The sequence below is a fragment of the Mastacembelus armatus genome, chromosome 9 (genome assembly GCF_900324485.2).
Source record: "Mastacembelus armatus chromosome 9, fMasArm1.2, whole genome shotgun sequence".
In the NCBI taxonomy this organism is placed as follows: domain Eukaryota; kingdom Metazoa; phylum Chordata; class Actinopteri; order Synbranchiformes; family Mastacembelidae; genus Mastacembelus; species Mastacembelus armatus.
The window spans coordinates 20,847,807-20,869,365 of record NC_046641.1 but is presented as its reverse complement, the minus strand read 5'-3'; the positions used below and the strand labels follow the sequence as shown (position 1 = coordinate 20,869,365).

Below are 21,559 nucleotides of genomic sequence, written 5' to 3'. Positions count from 1 at the left end.
AAATAAACATGGAAAAAGATGTGCTATTTCGGCAAGTAATAACTACTAATAACCACTAAATGCTTTCTCCAGAAATCTTGACACAAAATCAAACGTCTCTTGTAAAATATAAAGTTCACCCTTTTTTTCCAGGTTATGTGGTTAATAGACGTCACATCTTCCAACATAAGCCAAACAGACAAGGAACCACCATATTTGCTCGAAATGTGTTTGTAATGATGCCGGTTGCTGCCAAGATGGCAGCAAGCTAGACAACAAAATCCAGGTTGTAAAACACCCCATAGGAAACCAATGGGGGATTTCACAGATACTTTGCTTGGCAGTGTTGTGGTGTTGTTGCATCATGGTCTGCACACAAGCACCAGAGAAAATCATTTCTATATCATGAAGCATGATACTGTATATTAGGTTTGCAGCAGACCATGTGACCATGCACAGTTTAAATAAAAAAATAAATAAATAAAAGAAATAATGGCCTGTAGCAGGATAAATAGGCAAGTGGCCATCAGTTCACAAATACAGACGAATATAATAGTTTGAGCTCTGCAGTTTAGACGCACTTGTGATATGGGAATAGCCAAACAAGCCTTAAGTTAAAGTCTGACAAGATGTGACTATCACTGCTGATCCAGCATGTAGCAAACAAAATGTTACTTTAAAGAGAAATAATTATGTGCAGGTCTGCAATAGGCCCAGACAGCCAGTAAACCAAAATAACCATCTGTTTGTGAAACGAATTTGTTACAACGCACAGAACCAAACAAAACCAAACCAAACCAAACCGATCCATCTATTAACGACTGCTCGATTAGTCAGTAAACAGCGTGGCATCATCATAATAACCCAACAAGCGGGTGAAAGAAACTTAAGTTCAGCCTTAAAAGCCAAATGAAAACTCTACTAAAAGCAAAACTTTGTGTGCAGCCAGCAGGCGCTAAACCACAAGCGAATCTGCGCAGACAGCGGCATCAACAGGTTCAACTCCGCAAACACTGACCACAGCAAGTGTTCACACTTTAGATTCAATATTAATGTTGACGCAGTAAAGTCCTACCGTGTCGAAGTAAAGCAGCTACTCCTTAGCATCTCAGCAGGAAGGAGACCTGGTCCAAAGGTGGGTCAGGGTGAAGTGCACCTGTGCGGCCTGCATGACGCGGAGAACAACAAACAAAAGGGAAACGTGGTGCAAACACCTGATTTCCTTCCAAATTCTTCTTAAACAGCGGAGTCATAATGCTGTTCGCCCGATAAATAGTAAAAATCTTACGTGTTTCAAGCACAACTTTGCAAACGTGCAGTGAAGCAGCCGACGCCTCTTCTGAACAGCGCTGCGTCCTTTCACCAAAGGTCAAAGGGCGTTTGATTTGTGCTGGAGTTATCCGCACTTTCTGCAAACTCTGCAATTACTCCCAGTTGATCCCAGTCATCAAACTGTGCTGCCTGATGAAACAAATGTGTTCGATTATATTTTGTAACCATAAAAATGTGCACAACCAAAAGTTCAGGATCGAGTTTATGATGATTACAAATATTTGCCTGTTTGAAATTGAAACAGTAGCAGAGGTGATTCAGGAGAGGGTTGCAACCAGCTGTGCAAACACAATCTAGATGATTTATGAAGTCACCTGTGACCTGCTAATGCTCCAAAGTGACACTGGAGCCACTGCAGCTCTGGCACCACAACCCACTGATTACCAACTGCAGCACATGCTGTAAATATACAGGACAGAGGTGAGTGGTGTAATTTATACTTTGTACTGTATTTCCCCTTTAAGCTACAACTATACACATACACTTTGTTTGTGTTAGTTTGTTATGCACTGTGGATTTATGAATACTGCAGCTTTGTTTGTTATTTATTTATATATAATATATATTTATTTGATCATGTGTGTAAAGCAGAGGAGAGAAGGAAAGATTAAAAGATAAAGAACGAGTGTATGTATATACAAAAGAAACAGCAAAGACAAAGATCTAAATTCAGAGCTTTATTCAAATTTGTAGTTTTCTATGTATTTCACATAATCAACAAAAGACTGGAGTCAACATCTCTGCAGATGAGACAATGAAACCTGTCAATAACATTCAAAAGGCTGACTTTGTATTTGAGAAGAGTGTAATTACATAAATGCCCACTAGATAGCAGAGTAATCCATCCATCCATCGGATTTCTCTGCTCTCTTTGGGTGAAAGGCAGGGGTCCACCCTGGACAGGTCCCCAGTCCATCACAGGGCCACACAGAGACAAACAACCTCACACACTCACACTCACTCCTATGGGCAATTTAGAGTCACCAATCAACCTGACATACATGTTTTTGGACTGTGGGAGGAAACCAGAGTACCTGGAGAAAACCCACACAAGCACAGGGAGAACATGCAGACTCCACACAGAAAGGTCCTGGATGGGATTCAAACCAGGAACCTTCTTGCTGTGATGCAGCAGTGTTAACCACTCATCCACTATGCTACTCAGGACAGAAAAGGCTATTTGTGATCACCAAAAACCCACAATGTACAATGCAAACATTAAAATACACCATGTAAGGAAATAAAATGTATTATAAATCAATGAGTTCACCCAACAAGAACTTAGTGTTTTAATTTCTTTTTGTATGGACTCTTGAACAAAACAACATTTCTGGTTACAGAAATTGTCAAAAAACTTAGTGATCAAAAAACTGTAAATGTAGAACTTCTCTTTTTCTAGATGCTCTATAAATATAAAAATTGAAACCCCAGTAATTAAAAATATTTACCGAAGAAAATCATGAAAAAAAACAAAACAATATTTAAAGTAAATTACATAATAACTTTAGACTAGAAATTAGTGTTCATTCACTTAATGCTCAGGAACACTGACAGGGGCCCTGTCAGTCTTTGTGCAGCCATCTAAAGTTCAAGCAATGTAGTTGTTAACGGAGCAAAAACACTGTCAGGGAAGAGTACCCAGCTGGGCTAGCATTATCCCTGTGTCGTTCTGCAGCTGCATACCACTCTAACACACCTTTATTCCTTGTACCTGCATCAGTGTCACTACCAAAGCAGGGGATTCGTCTTTGTGGCTTTTGCCAGCAAACTAGTGTTCTCAACACCAAGTAGGTTTGGATAAAGTATTTCTTTCTGGCATGTAAAAACTATTTGTTCAACAACAGACACCAATTTGCAGTTAGTCATTCGTGTAGGCAGTCTGCAGTTGCAGCTGCATCATAAAACATCCCTCTTGCACACCGAAAAACCCATCAAAATGCCACTTTGCCACCCAATCAGTCAGAATGTCGCTTTTTACATCACCTATTTCTTACTGCTTTCTGCCACACAGAATGGTGTAAAAAGCACTGCTCTCATAGGATAATTATCTCTGCCCTCTGGTTTTCACAGGAAATACATGTGAAATGGCTCGACCCAATCAGTGCTGGACCAGGACAGACCAATTGACGTGTGAAAACTTACTTCATACTGATATATTTATTGGGAATAGTGATTTACAAGAGAAAAAACGTGTTTAAAGCCTGGAAAATAAACTAACTCCCTTAGTGTTTCCTGAAGTGCTGCAGCAGCCTCACTGCTTTACAGTGAGTGAGCTGCCTGATTCATTTGCAGTCACATGTAGTGAGGTCAATGGAGAAGTAGGCAGCCAGGCTGTTGGGTGGATAGTTAACCAGCTGTTGTATGTTCTTGTGCAGTCATGAAGCTATGTAAATGCTGTCACATGAATATTACACGTGATTTCTCTTGTCATTTAAGTGGGTTGGCAGTGGCTGTCGAGTTTTGTCATCACTAGACAATGCTGGAGCTGAATGACAGGACATATTACCTAGTAGCTAACTATCACCAGCCTCACCATTGCTGCAGTGCATTCCAGCAGAGTTCTCATTGATGGTGGCGCATCATATGTTTCTGTACATTAGGTGCTGGCTTTTGCCCTGTTGATAACTTTCCTTAATTTCGTTCTTCACCTTTGTAAGGTTCTTCTGCTCTGTGTGAATATTTTTTCTAATGTTTGTAGAGATTAGTGTTATTGATCAGTTGATTTTACATTTCTCTGTATTCTTCGTTCCTGAGCTTTCAGGGACGGTGGTTTTAAGGAGCCGTGCTCTCTGTATCTTTTTTGTGAACTTTCTTGTGTCTGTGGAGTTTTAACCAGTCGGAAAACCGGTCTCCACATGTGCTGCATTTGTAAGGTTTCTCCCCAGTATGTATCCTCAGGTGTCTCTGCATGTCTGTTTTGGTACCAAAATGCTTATCACACATAGGGCACTTATATGGCTTTTCCCCTGTGTGTGTTCGGGTGTGCCTTATCAAAGTCGTCCTAGTAGCAAATTTTCCGTTGCAGTAGGAACACTTATAGGGCTTCTCCCCAGTATGAACTCGCCGATGAACTTTGAAAGCTGAAGAACCTGCAAAGTCCTTCCCACAGTCACTGCAGATGTAAGGCTTCTCACCTGTGTGAATTCTCAGGTGCTTCTTCAAATTAACCATTGACCTGAAGCTTCTGTCACAAATGCTGCACTTAAATGGCTTTTCCCCAGTGTGAACTCTAGCATGCAGTTCGAGATTATAACGCCTGTTGAATCCATTTCCGCAAACATTGCACTTGAACGGCTTCTCAGGAGCGTGAATCACCAAATGTTTATTTAAATCCCAACTCTCCCTGAACATTTTTCCACAAGTGTCACATCTGAAGGTCTTCTCAACAGTGTGAGATTTCATATGAAATTTGTAGTTTTTAAAATTAGTCATAACTTTACCACAGCGGTCACACTTGTACGGGTTGTCATCACCTGACGTGTTGACATCTTTCTTACTTGGTGTTGGTTTATTTGACGTTGTGGTCTCACTTGTGGTAGATGTTGCACTTTCAGCCTTATGTTTCTTTTTCGGTGTTGGATCCGTACTGTCATTTGATGCGGTGCTACCACCCATGTGCCTCTTATATGACTCCTTACTTTTTGCAGTAACTGTCTTTCCATCATTAGATTTCTTATGTGGTGTTGGCTTGGTGCTTGTGGTTGATGTTCTCTCACCATCGGGCTTCTTACCAAGGGTCGGCTCTGTGCTTGTAGTTGATGCTGTGTCCTCACTGTTATGAGTTTTAATTGGCGTTAGCATTGGACTTTGATTTGATGATGTTGTCTCATCTTTAAATTTTTTACTTTGTGTTGATTTAGTACTTGTAGTCAATGTTGCTTTCTGATCTTTGGGTTTATTTTGTGTCTTAGGTTCTTTTCCTGTTGGGTGTTCACAATGTGTTTGCTCAGTATTTCTGGTTGATGTTGTGTTATTATCACTAGGTTTCTCATGTGGTGCTGGCTTAACACTTCTCATTAATGTTGTGGTCTCCTTATTAGCTTTCTCATCTGGTTTTGGCTCAACAATTCCAGTTGAAGACGGTCTCCCATCTTGGCTTTTCTTTATTGGTGTTGGCTCATTATTTGATTTTGAGCTCGGTGTTGGCTCGGTATTTCCTTTTGATGCTGGGTTCTCATCATTAGATTTTTTATGTGGTGTCAGCTCTGTGCCTTCATCTGATGTTGTAATCTTATCGTTACATTTCACGCTTGGTGTTGGCTGAACACTTCCATTTGAATTTGGTCTCCCATCTTGGCTTTTCTTATGGCCTCCAGTTAATGTTGTGTTGGTATTGTTGCATTTCTCATGTTGTGTTGGTTCATTACCTTCTGTTGATGTTGAGTTCTCACTATTATGTTTCTTACTAGGTGTTCGCTCATTACTTCTGGTTGATGTTTTGGTAGGTTTCTCCTTTGGTGTTGGGGGAGTTTTTTCATTTGATGTTGCGTTGTCATGTTTCTTATGTGTTGTTTCAGAACTTAAAGTTGATGTTATGTTCTCATCATTTTGTTTTTTATTGGCTGTATTCTCAGATCTTGTATCTGATGCTGTATTTTTATTTATTGGTTTCTCATTTAGCATTCGCTTACTACGAGTGACTGATGTTTGGTTCCCATTGTTGTTTGTATTATTTGATGTTTGCACACCTCTAGTCACTGTGTTCTTGTTGTTGCTTTTCTTCTTTTGTACTGACTCAATATGTCTATTTTGTGTTGCACTCCCATGTGCTGAATCTACACACCTCTCTCTGTCAGAACCAGATGATATATAGGTGTTTGAGATGCTTGATCGTGACTCTCCATTCGTAGAACTCGGAGTCAAATTACAGACATCAGCCTCTTTGTGTTGTGAAAGCTCCTGTTGCTCCTGACTGATGCATATTTCCTCATGCTCCTGTTTCACTGGAGGAGAACCCAACTCCTGGTTATCATGCTGCTGTTGGTTAAAAACCTCCTCCTCCTTATGGACAAAGGTCTGTGGGAGATCTAAACAGAAGAACACAGCAATCAGGCATATTTAACAGCCTATATTTACCAGCTGTGATGAAGACAGTCTATATTTCATCCATCCATCAATTATACCACATATCTTGCAGGGAATTGTGGGGGGATGGGGAAATGGTCATGATAGCAGTGGGGGTGCTGGAATCCCTCACAGGGCTTGAAACCCTATAATGAAGAGTGAAAATTGAAAGCCCCCACCACTTATGAAATCCTGACACGTTAATAAGTTTTTAAATCTGATCATTTCCCCAGAATTATAAAGATTATATAAAATAACACAAAAGATTTGGTATGTTACAAAATTACAGCAACTCCGAACATATATAAAACATTGAGACTTTACAATTTCAAATCAAACAAAATCTGAGAAAAATATTTCAACTATGAGGTATTACAGTCCTCATTGTATGGTAATGTAGTGCAGATTATCTCGTAGTAAGTGCACTGGGTAGATCGATTGTTCTATAATGTACCCTCTGTTGCCCCTCACTAGTATATAGTTTAAACCTTTTAATTAGATGAATGCTCTAAAAACAATCTCACTATACCAGAGTGAGAGTGAACCTCAATTGCACACTTATTTTGTTAACATCCAAACATCCAAAATCACCTTGCTTTAGTTACAGAAATCTGCCAGATTTACACTAATGTACAGTATACCACTGTGTGATGTACACTGTGTATATAACTACTTGATGGGCATATTGTAGAGTGTAATATTGACTTATATTACTATTAATTGTTTAGCCTACCTTGTTTTCCTTATTTCATTTCTGATCTCTCTATATATTTCATATTGTTTTTCTTAACTGTCATAACGTTAGTCATTTACCCATTCCCCTTAGGGATTAATTCAATATTCCTTCCATCCAACCATAGGGCTTGAAATTGAGACCATTTTAGTCGCACATGCGAGTCCAAATAATCGTCATAGTGCGACCAATTTCTTTGGCTGGCAGAGCAGTAGAGAAAGATCTTCTGTGTGGCGCTGATGTGTGCCTCTAAGGAAAGAAAGGTTGCGTCATTGCATGGTTTTCACTGCGTGAGTCCTGTGATAGCATGAAATCTCTGAAGAAGTAGTGGATGTCGAAGCTGATGTGGTTAGGAATGAATTTCCAGCTGCACTGATGTGAAGCCAAAGTCAGAGTGGCAGTTACAATATTTTCAATAAAGAAAATATGTTAAATATACAGTGCAAAAGTTTAAGACTAAGAATTTACAGGGGATGCTTTTTAATGTAAATTACATAAATTGTGTTTTCATTTATAAATTAACTTTATACCAAATGCAGTGAATGGAACCAAACCTAAATCCAATCAGTATTTGCAGCTCTCCCCTTTGTCCTTAGACCAGCAGCAGTTCTCTCTGGTTTGACCTGCACACAGTTTCTCCTGGTACTTTGCAGCACCTTGGAGAAGCTGCTGCAGTTCTCCTGTAGATCCAGGCTGTCCCAGTGTTTCTGTCTCTTCATGCGATCCACACAGCCCAGATCTGGGCTCTGTGGGGGTCAGACCATTTGCTGCAGGACTCCTGGTTCTTTTTGCCCCTGGAAGTAGCTCTTCATGAGCTCTAGTGGGTTATTTATGGACTTGTCCTGGACAATGGGCTGCACAATCAACCTGAGATCAATCAGACACCTGATGGCGTTGGGTGAAAAGAACGTAAATCATCTAAAGTGCCTAAATCTTCTGCACATTACTGCGTATTTAGTTATGGTGTTTTCTTAAATTTCGTTTGGTGCTCCCACACTTGTTTTCACCAGTGGTCCCGTGTAAAAAGTTCATTTCTAGCCCTGTATAGCTCTGCAAAGACACTGTCTTTAAACTGTATAGTTATAATTACAAAATACAAACGTGCGGGTATTACTGCACATTACAGTAAAGTTAGAATTATATTGATGTAAACTTGTGACAAAAGTCCGTCGAAGTGCTTAATAAAGCAGAATAAACCAACAAATATTGGTTTATAGTTTCCCTAAAGCGTTAAGTTACATCAGAAACACACTGATATCGCCTCGATCGTGCATTTTCCTTTTGTTTGCTCCCAAAATTTCCAAACCTACAGTGGACACTCGCAGCACACTGCCAGCAGCCAGTTAACCAGGGCAAAGCCATTTTATAGTCGATCCCACACCTTACCGGAAGTCAGTGTAAGGATCGTAAAAGTGGAGTGGAGTCACGTGTTCTCCAATAAAAGATTTACTTTAAAATGGCGCTTTAAAAGAAAATCTTAGTGGTTTTACTAACCTGCCTTATTTAGTTTTATCTCTGGCATCAAAATGCTGTCCAGCAGCCTGCGTTGGCGCTCCAGTTCCTTCTCATAGTCTTCAATTCGCTTTTCAAAGGCTCTCACGATTTCTTGAGCAGCCGCAGTGAGTCGATCACAGACAAACTTTCGCATACTTGTGGTTGAAGTCATAGTTGGATTAAAATAAATAAACCCTTTTCGATAAAACGTCGTCTAGATCTGCTACGATCAAAGTTGCCGTGCTAGTTTTGTTTACTCCCACATTGTTGACTCCTGTGAGGCTCCTACACTGACACCTACTGTCGGGGAGGTGCAGGCTCGATAATAAACCAGGGCTTAACTAGTAGAGTCAACCAAAGGCTTGCTGTGGACCACTAACATAATCTAATAATACCTGGGCACATCACATTACATTGGTAACGGAGTTGACAGACTATTTTGCTGATTCAATTTATTAAAAATTCAGATTCATTCTCATACACTATGATCATGAAAATAAAGTGCATGTGTTATTACAGTCAAATTCACTATAACATAAGAAACGTGCCCTAAGCCTCAGCTCATGTACAGAAGTTTACAGTCATTTTTGTTCAGGTCTTTTGTTCCTGAACTAAAATGTAGAAATCGGTCTAGAAAAACAAAAAACAAAAAGAGTGTCCAGTTTCCCTTACTGGACTCGCATGCTCACTCACAGCTTACAACTTGTCATTCACTCACTTTGCTTCTGGTGTGAAAAGACAAAGACCCATTGTACAAGAAGGACTGGCACCATCTACGGCAGTATCGTAAAGGAGCTGATGATAACTATTTGATTCAGATACTCAAGGGCTCTCTGTCAGACTCAGACCTTATCTGAGTGGAAATGGAAACACTTTCCGGAGGTTTTCTCTGTTGCTGCATTTCTTTCTTTCCTGTATGAACTCTTGAACAAAACTAGAATAAATTGAATCAACAACTTTCAAACATTGGCCATTTCTGGTTAATGAAGTTGTCAAGAAACTGAACGATCAAAAACCTGCAGTAGATGTAGAACTTCCCTTTCTCGAGATTCTCCATAAAAATTTAAAGCAAAGTAATTAAACATATTTACACAACAAAATTGTGATTTAAGTCTAAATGATCTAAATGAAAGAAAAAAAAAAGCATGATTAATATTTTACTCAGAATCATGCAGCCCCAACGCAAAACTATACCAGAAGCAATAAACCCTCAATAACAATGTTATGTTTGGAAATGTGTCACCATATTCAGCCTGAATATCTGCAAATCCAAAGCAAGCTGGGTAATACACTGAATGCTGTTCACACAACATAAACATATCATTCATGACTATGATTAAAAAAAACTTAATGATTTTACAAATCAAAGTCTTTAAAAGAATGAGGATATTTTTGGGCTTTGCTATGTCAATTTTAATTAAGTCAGAATTAAAGTGAGGGAAATACAGTTTAGCACTCTTTAATTAAATGAAAACTTAACATATCTGTATCCATACACTCTTACACAATCGATTTGCTTTTAGGGCAGGTGTTTTAAGGAGCCGTGCTCTCTGTATGTCTTTTGTGAACTTTCTTGTGTCTGTGGAGTTTTAACCAGTTGGAAAACTGTTCTTCACATGCGCTGCATTTGTAAGGCTTCTCACCAGTATGAGTCCTCACGTGTGTTTTCATGTCTGTTTTGGTACCAAAATGCTTATCACACATAGTGCACTTATATGGCTTTTCCCCTGTGTGTGTTCGGGTGTGCCTTATCAAAGTCGTCCTAGTAGCAAATTTTCTCTTGCAGTAGGAACACTTATAGGGCTTCTCCCCAGTATGAACTCGCCGATGATTTTTGAAAGATGAAGAATCTGCAAACTCCTTCCCACAGTCACTACATGTGTAAGGCTTCTCACCTGTGTGAATTCTCAGGTGCTTCTTCATATTAACCAGTGCGCTGAAGCTTTTTTCACAAATGTTGCACTTGTACGGCTTTTCCCCAGTGTGAACTCTAGCATGCAGTTCGAGATTATAACGCCTGTTGAATCCATTTCCGCAAACATTGCACTTGAACGGCTTCTCAGCAGCATGAATCACCAAATGTTTATTTAAATCCCAACTCTCCCTGAACATTTTTCCACAAGTGTCGCATCCGAAGGTCTTCTCAACAGTGTGAGATTTCATATGAAATTTGTAGTTTTTAAAATTAGTCATAACTTTACCACAGCGGTCACACTTGTACGGGTTGTCATCACCTGACGTGTTGACATCTTTCTTACTTGGTGTTGGTTTATTTGACGTTGTGGTCTCACTTGTGGTAGATGTTGCACTTTCAGCCTTATGTTTCTTTTTCGGTGTTGGATCCGTACTGTCATTTGATGCGGTGCTACCACCCATGTGCCTCTTATATGACTCCTTACTTTTTGCAGTAACTGTCTTTCCATCATTAGATTTCTTATGTGGTGTTGGCTTGGTGCTTGTGGTTGATGTTCTCTCACCATCGGGCTTCTTACCAAGGGTCGGCTCTGTGCTTGTAGTTGATGCTGTGTCCTCACTGTTATGAGTTTTAATTGGCGTTAGCATTGGACTTTGATTTGATGATGTTGTCTCATCTTTAAATTTTTTACTTTGTGTTGATTTAGTACTTGTAGTCAATGTTGCTTTCTGATCTTTGGGTTTATTTTGTGTCTTAGGTTCTTTTCCTGTTGGGTGTTCACAATGTGTTTGCTCAGTATTTCTGGTTGATGTTGTGTTATTATCACTAGGTTTCTCATGTGGTGCTGGCGTAACACTTCTCATTAATGTTGTGGTCTCCTTATTAGCTTTCTCATCTGGTTTTGGCTCAACAATTCCAGTTGAAGATGGTCTCCCATCTTGGCTTTTCTTTATTGGTGTTGGCTCATTATTTGATTTTGAGCTCGGTGTTGGCTCGGTATTTCCTTTTGATGTTGGGTTCTCATCATTACACTTCTCATGTGGTGTATTTGGTGTTGGTTCAAAGCTTCCAGATGAAGTTGGTTTCTCAGCTTGGCTTCTGTTATTTGGTTCAGGCTCATCAGATCCTTTTGATGTTAGATTCTCATCATTACATTTGTCATATGTTGTCTGCTCAGCACCTCTGGTTGATGTGATCTTATCGTTAACCTTCTTGTTTACTGTTATCTTGGTGCTTTCATGTGACGATGTGTTGTCATTATTGACTTTATCATTCTGTGTTGGCTTGGAGCCTTGAGCTGATGTCTCATCATTATGTTTATATTTTGATGTAATACGTCTATTTTGTGTTGCACTTCCATGTGCTGAATCTACACACCTCTCTCTGTCAGAACCAGATGATATATCAGTGTTTGAGATGCTTGATCGTGACTCTCCATTTGTAGAACTCTGAGCCTGGTAAAGGTCCAAAGGTTCTGACAGGACGCTTCCCTCACAAGCTGGAGTCAAATTACAGACATCAGGCTCTTGATGTTCATCCTGTTGCTCCTGACTGATGCATATTTCCTCATGCTCCTGTTTCACTTGAGGAGAACCCAACTCCTGGTTATCATGCTGCTGTTGGTTAAAAACCTCCTCCTCCTTATGGACAAAGGTCTGTGGGAGATCTAAACAGAAGAACACAGCAATCAGGCATATTTAACAGCCTATATTTACCAGCTGTGATGAAGACAGTCATCCATCCATCAGTTATACCACATATCTTGCAGGGAAGTTGTGGGGGGATGGGGAAATGGTCATGATAGCAGTGGGGGTACAGGAATCCATCACAGGGCTTGAAAACCTATAATGAATGGTGAAAATTGAAAGCCCCCACCACTTATGAAATCCTGACATGTTAATAAGATTTAAAACCTGAATTATAAAGATTATACAAAATAACACAATAAATCTGGTATGTTACAAAGCTACAGCAACTCCAAACATACATTAAACATTGAGACTATAACTTCAACTCAAATAACACTGATACTAATTCTAGTCTAAATTAGCTGATAAAGAACATAGGCTATCCCTCTATTTATCTGTATATGTATGCACTGCCTTTAAACTGTAGTAGAGTATGTAATATTAAGTAGTATAATTAGAAAATACTAAAGTACAAGTGTCTGTTCTTTACTGTACAGTACATTACTGCAAGTTCAAAGTTACATTAAAATAAAGTTCAAAATGTATTTTACTTTACAGTACTGCTTTTTGTTGACCTTTCAGGCAGGTGCTGAGGCCTTTGTTTTGTTTTTTGACGGCCTACAGGGAGGACTTCCGCACTTCCGGATATCACTGTTTCTTATCTTTGAAAATTTTGGATCGCCTCATTGTTTGCTCCTAACATTTCTAAAACTGTAGACTAGAAATTCCCAGCACACTGCCAGCAGCCAGTTAACCAGGGGCAAAGCCATTTGGATCTCTGAAAGCAAACAAAGTAATTTTATGATCGAGCCTACATCTTACCGGAAGTCAGTGTAATGATCGTAAAAATTGGAGTCACGTGTTTTTCGTGTCAACTTTAAATGGCGCTTTAAAAGAAAGTCTTAGTGGTTTTACTAACCTGCCTTATTTAGTTTTATCTCTGGCATCACAATGCTGTCCAACAGCCTGCGTTGGCGCTCCAGTTCCTTCTCATAGTCTTCAATTCGCTTTTCAAAGACTCTCACGATTTCTTGAGCAGCCGCAGTGAGTCGATCACAGACAAACTGTCGCATACTTGTGGTTGAAGTCATAGTTGGATTAAAATAAATAAACCCTTTTCGATAAAACGTCGTCTAAATCTGCTACGATCAAAGTTGCCGTGCTAGTTTTGTTTACTTCCGCATTGTTGACTCCTACACTGACACCTGCTGTCTAGGAGGTGCAGGCTCGATAATAAATCATATAATTACTAAACACGCATGAATAAGATACAATGCAATTCATTCATGGGCTGTAATTATGGGGTTTTATAGGCTCTCATTACGGGGCTTGTACTTCTGACACTATATCAGTCCTAATAACTAGCAGCAATCAGCAGTGTATTTACTAAAATCCTTTTACAGCTTCATGTAGCACATCCTCTACAATTTGTGTTCGTATGACAATATCTAACGGCCCAAAAAATAAAAAAATAAATGATCAGGATAGACCTATCACAAAATACATGAAAATAAAATTAGCTCATCAGCTCCTCAGATAGTTCACAAGCCACTGAGATATACAGGGTAAAAAATGAAGAGATTTAACATTTACATTTGTAGGAAGTACATAACCACTGTGAGGCAGAGAGTTTCCAAGATTTGGGAGGTATCAACTGTTCCAAAGAAATACAGGTACAAAGCGAAATGTGAATTGTCAATTAAATTGCCACTACTTTTGCAAAAAAAAGACTACTTGTCTGTATGTGATCTTATATGCCTTGCCAACTGAGACACATCAAAGTATCTTTTCCCACATGTGGTGCAGTGATACAGCTTTTCACCAGTGTGGGCTTTTCCAGTGTGGACGGTCAATTCACTATTAAGTCTAAAAGCTTCCCCACACGTTATACAAGTATATGGCTTTTCACTTGTATGGACTCTTGTGTGTTTTTTAAATTTTGACAAGTGAGAAAATCTGTTCCCACAAGTGTTGCAGAAGTACAGCTTCTCACCTGCATCTGTTCTCATGTGGACTTTGTACTCACTGCCAAGTCGAAATTCTTTTTCACACAATTTACAAGAATATGGTTTCTAACCTGTGTGGATATTCATATGGCTTCTCAATACTGACATGACATTAAGTCTCTTTGCACATGTGTTGCAGGGGTATGGCCTCCCACCTGCGTGTGTTCTCATGTGGACCACCAAACCACTAATAGATGTGAGACCCTTCTTACATGTTTTGGAAGAATATGGCTTCTAACCTGTGTGTGTTCTCATATGGACCGCCAAGCCACTAGTAGATGTGAAACTCCTCCCACTTTTCACAACAGAATGGCTTCTTGCCTGTGTGTATTCTCATGTGGACCAATAAGCATTTTAAAATCTGAATTCTTTCCCACATGTTTTGCAAAGGTACAGCTTCACACCTGTGTGGACTCTCAGATGTATTGTTACCTGGGACTGACAATAAAAGCTTTTCCACAAATAACTTTTTACCTGTACATGCAGCCGGATTAATGTTAGACATGTAAGAGTTGTCCAAGCTCTTACTGTGAATTTTGCTTTTGTGGTGTTTCTCTTGTGCCATTGGTTCTGCATTTCCAGTTGAGTCTACATTTGTGCCTCCTCTGTGACCCTGGCCTTTGCTACATGCGACACATGAGAAACAAGCTGCTGGTCACTGTTTGGTTCTGGTTCACTTTGCTCACTTTCCTCATAATTTGGAATAAATATAAAATTATCAACGTCCTGCTTCAATTCATGCTCCTTTTCTCCCTGACTTGTACAGAGTTCCTCTTTAATCTGTGGCGCCTCTGGGTCCTCAAGGTCCAGACTGGAGTCCCTCTGCTGGTTACAGAGCTGCTGCTCAGAGAGGAGGACCACCACCACCACCTTGCAGATATGTTGCTGACAGAGCTCTGCAGGGACACAGATCAACAGTAGGTTACTAATGTCATAGTAAAAAAAAAAATGCTTATTACTTTTTATGTTTAGACCAAAAGAGCGTGAGTTTATAAGTGGTTTTCCTATGTACATTAAAGACAATTGAGGTTTTACAGACCTATCCTTTGCGGTTTTATGTCAGCTTTCCAAACGTTATCCAACAGTTTGCGCTGATGATCGACCTCATCCTCGTACTTTACTATAGTTTCCTCAAAAAATTAAACACTGCATAGCAGACATGTCCACTCAGACACCGCTAGTTAACGGTCACTAGTTGGCAGTAAAGACAAAACAACATGTTAACATTAATGGAGAAGCTGTGGTTACCAGTATTAACTTAGCATAACTAGTTAGTATTATCGACTATCGCTTTTAAAGGCGCGAATATCCCAACGCCAAGTAATTTATCAGCTACTTCTTCTTCTTCTTTTTTAATTTAGTTATTGGAGAAAAGTTCCGCAATGGTTTCTGTTTCCAGGGGAAACCTATCGAAACGGAATAGCTTCCTGTAAGAGACTGTTAGCATACTTCAGAAAGGATTAGTTGAGGAGACAAAAAACAATAAATAGTTAAAGAACTGAGGCATTTGATTTTAGCTGAGGTGCAGTGTCAATTTAACTTTAATATATTTTCGAGTTCTTTCGCTCAGTATAAATGGGTGCATATTACTGCGCCATATGTAGGCAAACAACATTCAAGGGGAAGGCGCATATCTTCGGAAAAAACCATCAAAGCAGACTACGGGTGGTTCTCCTGAAATTCTTAGAAAAGGTAAGTAGGTTCATATCAGGATTCTCACCACGCCTCAATAGTTGGAGTATTATATGCTCACATTTTTCACATTGCTGAATTTAATAGTGTACTGTAGTATACACAGTATGTACACAGTTGTCAGTTTATTAGGAACACCAAGCTGGAACTAATGAGTTACTGCTGAATGAACAAGTACTGACATTTATAATACGGTCCAGTGTTTGTTTGTTTAAGAGACGTGTTGATGTAACTGTATGAATATTTTGGAGGATTTTTGTGCTTTCTTTTTTAAATTGTTTTATACTGACAGATGTTTCTAACACTGTGTTCACCATATTGATCTCAGTGAGGCTAGGCTAGCTAACAAACACCTCTCTACGGTGCAGTAATATAGCCTCAAAACAACCTTACATTAGGATAAACAGCTGTAATGCAAGTAAACTTGTTAAAATACGTTTAGCTAGATATACCCAATAAATTGCCTACTGCATGTATATATGTCATCATCTCCAGTATTAGTTTTAGTTAGTTATTTACCCTTATTAGTCCCACAATGGGGACATCTTTATCTTTAAGGTTTAACTTTCATGTTTCTTTTGTTTCTTTTGTCCACTCTTGTCAGGTTAAGGAAGCTCGCCGAACAATTAAAAAACCCCAAGTAGAAAAGTTTGATTGCACACAACACAAGCAAAAATTCTGGTGTTACTGCTGTGGGCTTGAAATTGAAAGAAACGTCACGGACGGCAACATGACTGTCCTATACGGAGGCTTGTTAGAACACATAGCCACGTAAGTTTTGATTAATTTAGATTTATGCAGATTATTCGGTTTGTATTGAAGTGCTTTAATAGTTTTTAAAATCTTTTTATAGTGTTCCCCTGCTTGGAAGCATCAGTTAGCTTCATTTGGCTTCATCTGAGCATTAAAAGATTGCTAGAGTGATTACATTTATATCTTTTCAGTTCAAACTTCAGTTAAAAATCTGTAGTATAATCTGAAGTATTTTGTGGCCTCAACATCGTTTTGCCCATGTGAATATTTGAATAAACTGCTTTGGTCTTCAGGTCGTTGGTTGACATTTCAAATGTGTGTGGTTTTAGCACAGAACACAGAAAGAAAACACACAAGTTCTGGTGGGACAATAAAGCTGACCCAAAATTTCGAGACAAGGTCATCATCACAGAAGAGGAAGCTGAAAGGTAGACCTAATAAGTCAAAAGGCTGCAGTCATAAAGCAAAGATTTTTTTGCATAAATTATTATTTTGTTTTTGTCTAGGTTTAAAGCTGAAGTGGCAAAAGTGTTGGAATCTTTTGTGGAAAATGAGGATGAATTCATTAAACAAGTAATGCAAAATTCTTCTTTTTTTTTTTTTATGAACTTGAACCTTAAGTCTGCAGTTATTCTACACCAGATCACTAAAAAGTGTATTAAGCAATGTTATTTTGACCTGATTAGCATGCTGATTGTTTTTTTTTTTTTTTCCTCTCTCTTTGTTCAACTTATGGCTGCAGCAAGCTGAGTATATTCGGGCACAGGAGAAGCATCGTCAAGAGGTCATCCAGGCTCTTTTAGAGGTTTGTTTTCCAAGGATGCAGTGGCAGTATCCATCACTGTGGCCTTGACTGTTGTTTGATGTTATTTCTGTTGCAATACAAGATGGGAAACCTCACTATCCTCCAGCTAAATGACTGTAAGGACCACAGTAAGTGAGTCCTCTGGAGTTCCTGTTTAGTTAGCTCTGGCTGTAACCTTGTAACCTCCTGTGGCTAGTGTGGTTTAAAGACAAAGTAACAGGTTTTAGTAAAAGTTAAACAGGTATTTTAATTTAAAACCTACATGAAGGTGGTGAATGCAGATTGAAGGTTGAAAAGAACAGACTATGTGAATGGTCAGAGATTTATGTTAAAATTTGGTAAAGCAGTGTGTGATGACTGTGCTGATAAAAACTGAAAGCAAGATTAGTGGCCAGACTTCCACTGTGAACCACTGTTGACTTTTCCTGAATCAATATCAGCGTGATGCAGAGCCAGAGTTGTTCAATGGACCCAACGGCACAGACACATCAGCAGAGGATGCTGTCAGGTAACACTGTGTCTGCCTGCAACATTTTATCCACTTTTGCACAACATTGTCAGTAGTGTCTGAAATTGCTTTTTATTTATCTTGCCATCTGGGAAGCAGCTCTGAATTTACATCTGAAGGATCAGACCAGCAGGTAGGGAGCAGCTTTGTCAACTCAATGGTTGAATCACCGTGGGCTGCAACAGGACAAGGCCTGACTTTCATAGGTTATCAGGTAGATGTATGACTGTCTTAATAAAAGTCTTGAATAATTATGTATTTATTTTTTTCATACCAACACAATCACCTCGCTTGACCTCTGTTACAGGATTCATCAAGCAGTGGCAATGTTCATACAGGTACAGTGATAGATTTATGTAGTGGTTAAGTTTCTAATCTCTTACGTTGCTGTCAACATTACCAGATATCAAAGCATCTTCGGATATTAGAGTTTTTATGATAATAATGATAATTAATGGAGTCAAAAAGTATTTTATGTTTCAGTTGTTTTTTGTTATTTGAAGCAGCTATTTTCTATTCATTAAATTAATCACACTATAAAAATATGTTATAGCCTTATCTGAAAAATCTCTGCTGTGCCAAATCTAACTCTTTTAACTTGAAATTACTTTATATCATTTTCATAAAACATTTACTGATTTTCTGTTGCATTTTCATGTTTTTCTCTGCTTGTGCAGAATGCCAGTGTCTTCAGTGGTTATGATCTCAGTTCAAATCTTGCATGTCTGCCATAGGTGCTGTCCCTCCTTGGCTCCAAGATGATCCTCTGGAGGGGACCTCTGGGGCTGAAGGAAATCCAGAGATTGGCCCATCACTCCAAGAGTTCCTGAAGCAGAGTAGGAATCATTTATACACACATTTTAAATTTGATGTCTGCTGAGCAGATTGTATGGGCCAAGAAATGCCCACACCTTGCTGGTAATCTTTATGAGACTCAAGGAATTATTTTTTTATTGGGTACATCACTTGTGGCACCTACACAACAATAGTATATTGACATCCAGTCTCAATCAGATTTAGTGATACAAAAATCATAACCATGTAGATTTGAGGGCAAATAGTAAACAAGATTGATTATAATTAAAAAGCCTACATCTGACTTTTGCCAGAGGAGAAGGAGAAACTGAGGAAGCTTCCACCAAACCGAGTGGGGGCCAACTTTGATCACAGCTCACATACAGATGCCAACTGGCTTCCCTCCTTTGGTAGAGTGTGGAACAGCGGCCGGCGCTGGCAGTCCAGGTGAGATCACAAGATTTGGCTCTACACCTGAGACTCATGTTGTGATTCTAAACCATGTCTCTTCTCACTCCATTCCATGGATTTTTACACACTTGACTTTTAATTGTGTGTGTGTGTGTGTGTATGTGTCATTTTACATTTTAATAATAAACATTATAGTATTTTGCGATTGTTGCAACTAGTAACAATGTCATATATATGCCTATTTCTTTCTGTAGAGATGAAACCCCACAAACACTCCAGTTTCTATTTTCTAATTGGAAAAATATTTGTATATACTGTATATGCAACAGCACATTATTTATTCATGTAGCTGCAAACTGAATGCTCTCTTTCCAGATGTCAGCTGAGCAATGTATTTATTTACAAACTAAATATTTAGATCCAGATGGTATAGAGGTGAGACACCATGTACACTAAAAACAGGCTTTTCACTTACTGAAGATGACCTTCTTTATCTTTACTGATTCCAGCTGAATAGGATAAATTCACTGTAGTTTCATGTAAATGTGACTTTTTTGTTGACAGGCACCAGTTCAGACAAGAAGAAAGGCAGAAGAGCAAACAAAGGAGGAAGAGGGAGTACGGCACTGATGGCTCAAAAAAAGCAAAATCTGACCAGATGATGAATTCTGATAACACTTAAATCTCATAGTGTGTGAGAATTCATGAGTGAAGGGATGTATATGAAGTAGCTTGCAAGATGTAAATGAGATGCCACCGAGGAGCTGTACTTGCTTAAAATGCTCAGCCTGACTAGAAACTCCACAATTAGCAGTAAGCATGATTAAGGGAAATTGTATTTAACCTTCCTTGTAACATATGTGTGAAAGGTTGCAGTAAAAATAATGAACTCTATTGAAGAGTCTCTATTGGACATGCTGATGTTATGACAGTTGGATTTTTAATGTTTAAACTACATAGTCTCGCTCAACAAAAAATTGCTGCTGCCACTTCATTGGTCACTGAGGTGCACTATTGAGTCAACTGGAAATCACATCTTCAGTTAAGAGAAAATCCTTGTTTAAGTTCTTTTCCTGTCCATGTAGTTCCAGCAAGTCCTGGATCAGCAGGATCCTGGTTACACCACAGTTCTTGTGACTGTTCCAGTGAGTAACCAACAGGGGGCACTAGTTACTTGAAGCAGCTGGACATGAAGACAGTCTGCTGAAACCAACATTTACATAATGTTATGGTTAAAGCCTAAAGTGTATTATCATTTCTAAGCATGTATGTCCTTATTATCCTTATGTGGTAAAAACCTCAGTGACTGAGTTATGCAATGTTTTTTAGCTGTGTTTTTTTTATTAACATTATATTGTAAACCATCCTAAACAGTATTACCCATAATGAGAGCAGCAGTTCTGTCTTTCTGCAGTGCACTTGCACACGAAATAGTGAGCTTTCAATTCCCTTTTCAGATCATGTTCTTTGATTAACTGCTGGGAAAGGCTTAAAGTTTGCATATGCAAATCTTTGTCACTTTAAGATACAGTATGGTAAAATATGTAAAAAAAACAAAATCATTTTGAATGAAGTCTTCTCCAAAGTCAGGAATTTCAAACAGTTTTTTAATCCGTTATTGTACAAAGGTGTTTCTATGGGTAAATCTTTCAGTTGTGTTATCGCTGGTCCTATGGAGCATAAACTGTAGACCATGAGATAAAACAATTATTCTGGAAATGGGACTATTCAAACATAGGGACACTAGGTTGACACTGGGATGACCAAGAATGTGTCTGAACATGCCCTATTATGTCCTTGTACCTGAACTGTGAGCATAAAACAGCATCAATGATGAGATCTTAATTTTGAACTTTGAAGTAGGCATTTTTCCATCTAAAATCCAACTTTTGTGAGTTTCCTTAACTCACTCATCAATTATTTTGTTAATGCAGAATTTGATGGTGCTTTAAATGCTTTAAAAATGTAATACTATAATGCAGCATAACAGGTACAGGAATAAAACAAACAGTAAGGGTGATTTTACAATGACTGTGACTGTGTCATATGCAGCGGATGCATTGGCGAAGTGGAATATCACCAGACTGACGAATAGCCAAGTGCATTAAATGCAACATCCTATATTTCACTTCTTGAGTTTGCGGTCAGACCTTCTTTTATTTCTGCAGGCCTCCTCCTTCCTATGGCGAGGTGTAATCAGGCCCCAGTGTGCTCTGGGTAGATGGGCGTGGAGCACACTGCAGCTGCAAGGCAAGCTGGGGATACAACGTGTAGCTGATCTATTCTTAGCTCTGTGACAACATGATTATGGCCGATTTAGTACAAACGGAAGAAAAACGGGAGTTTAACTTGTGTACATTTGACTGCAAATTTAACTGTTGCCG

The 21,559-nt window shown here is 39.0% G+C and overlaps 2 protein-coding genes and 1 long non-coding RNA gene across 4 annotated transcripts in view; 1 reads left to right on the top strand and 2 right to left on the bottom strand.

Moving 5' to 3' along the window:
* LOC113138643 (uncharacterized) overlaps positions 1-1,347 on the bottom strand; it is an 86,922-nt gene extending 85,575 nt beyond the window's left edge. The window contains exons 1-2 of the long non-coding RNA XR_003296477.2: positions 1,268-1,347; positions 1,055-1,144 (exon numbers count right to left, since the gene is read on the bottom strand). This is a non-coding gene — a long non-coding RNA (uncharacterized LOC113138643). The remainder of the gene's footprint in view (positions 1-1,054; positions 1,145-1,267) is intronic.
* Positions 1,348-2,372: 1,025 nt separating this feature from the next.
* Positions 2,373-14,709, bottom strand: LOC113138584 (zinc finger protein Xfin-like). Its single transcript, XM_026321121.1, has 4 exons — positions 13,125-14,709; positions 10,139-12,183; positions 8,603-8,816; positions 2,373-6,338 (listed from the first exon to the last, which is right to left on the bottom strand). The coding sequence occupies exons 1-4, from the start codon at positions 13,294-13,296 to the stop codon at positions 4,084-4,086; spliced, it is 4,686 nt and encodes a 1,561-aa protein (XP_026176906.1). The 5' UTR covers positions 13,297-14,709; the 3' UTR covers positions 2,373-4,083.
* An 893-nt stretch (positions 14,710-15,602) lies between these two features.
* On the top strand, positions 15,603-21,200 carry cenatac (centrosomal AT-AC splicing factor). 2 transcript variants are annotated; one of them, XM_026320827.2, is made up of 11 exons: positions 15,603-15,903; positions 16,508-16,674; positions 16,986-17,084; positions 17,163-17,229; positions 17,399-17,461; positions 17,902-17,969; positions 18,066-18,183; positions 18,277-18,307; positions 18,704-18,805; positions 19,079-19,211; positions 19,740-21,200. In XM_026320827.2, the coding sequence occupies exons 1-11, from the start codon at positions 15,787-15,789 to the stop codon at positions 19,855-19,857; spliced, it is 1,083 nt and encodes a 360-aa protein (XP_026176612.1). In that variant the 5' UTR covers positions 15,603-15,786; the 3' UTR covers positions 19,858-21,200. The 2 variants fall into 2 exon arrangements, with proteins under 2 accessions (XP_026176612.1, XP_026176613.1); XM_026320828.2 differs by having other exon boundaries at positions 15,604-15,903; positions 18,069-18,183.
* The last annotated feature ends 359 nt before the right edge of the window (positions 21,201-21,559 follow it).

Coding starts and splice junctions, on each gene's coding strand:
- cenatac (XM_026320827.2), top strand. CDS start 15,787: ATGGGTGCATATTACTGCGCCATATGTAGGCAAACAACATTCAAGGGG. Junction 17,085..17,162: donor ACAGAAGAGGAAGCTGAAAG/GTAGACCTAATA, acceptor GTTTTTGTCTAG/GTTTAAAGCTGAAGTGGCAA. Junction 18,806..19,078: donor CCAAGAGTTCCTGAAGCAGA/GTAGGAATCATT, acceptor GACTTTTGCCAG/AGGAGAAGGAGAAACTGAGG.
- LOC113138584 (XM_026321121.1), bottom strand. CDS start 13,296: ATGACTTCAACCACAAGTATGCGACAGTTTGTCTGTGATCGACTCACT. Junction 8,817..10,138: donor ATACAGAGAGCACGGCTCCT/TAAAACACCTGC, acceptor TAGCAGATCTAG/ACGACGTTTTATCGAAAAGG. Junction 6,339..8,602: donor GATAAAACTAAATAAGGCAG/GTTAGTAAAACC, acceptor TCTTCTGTTTAG/ATCTCCCACAGACCTTTGTC.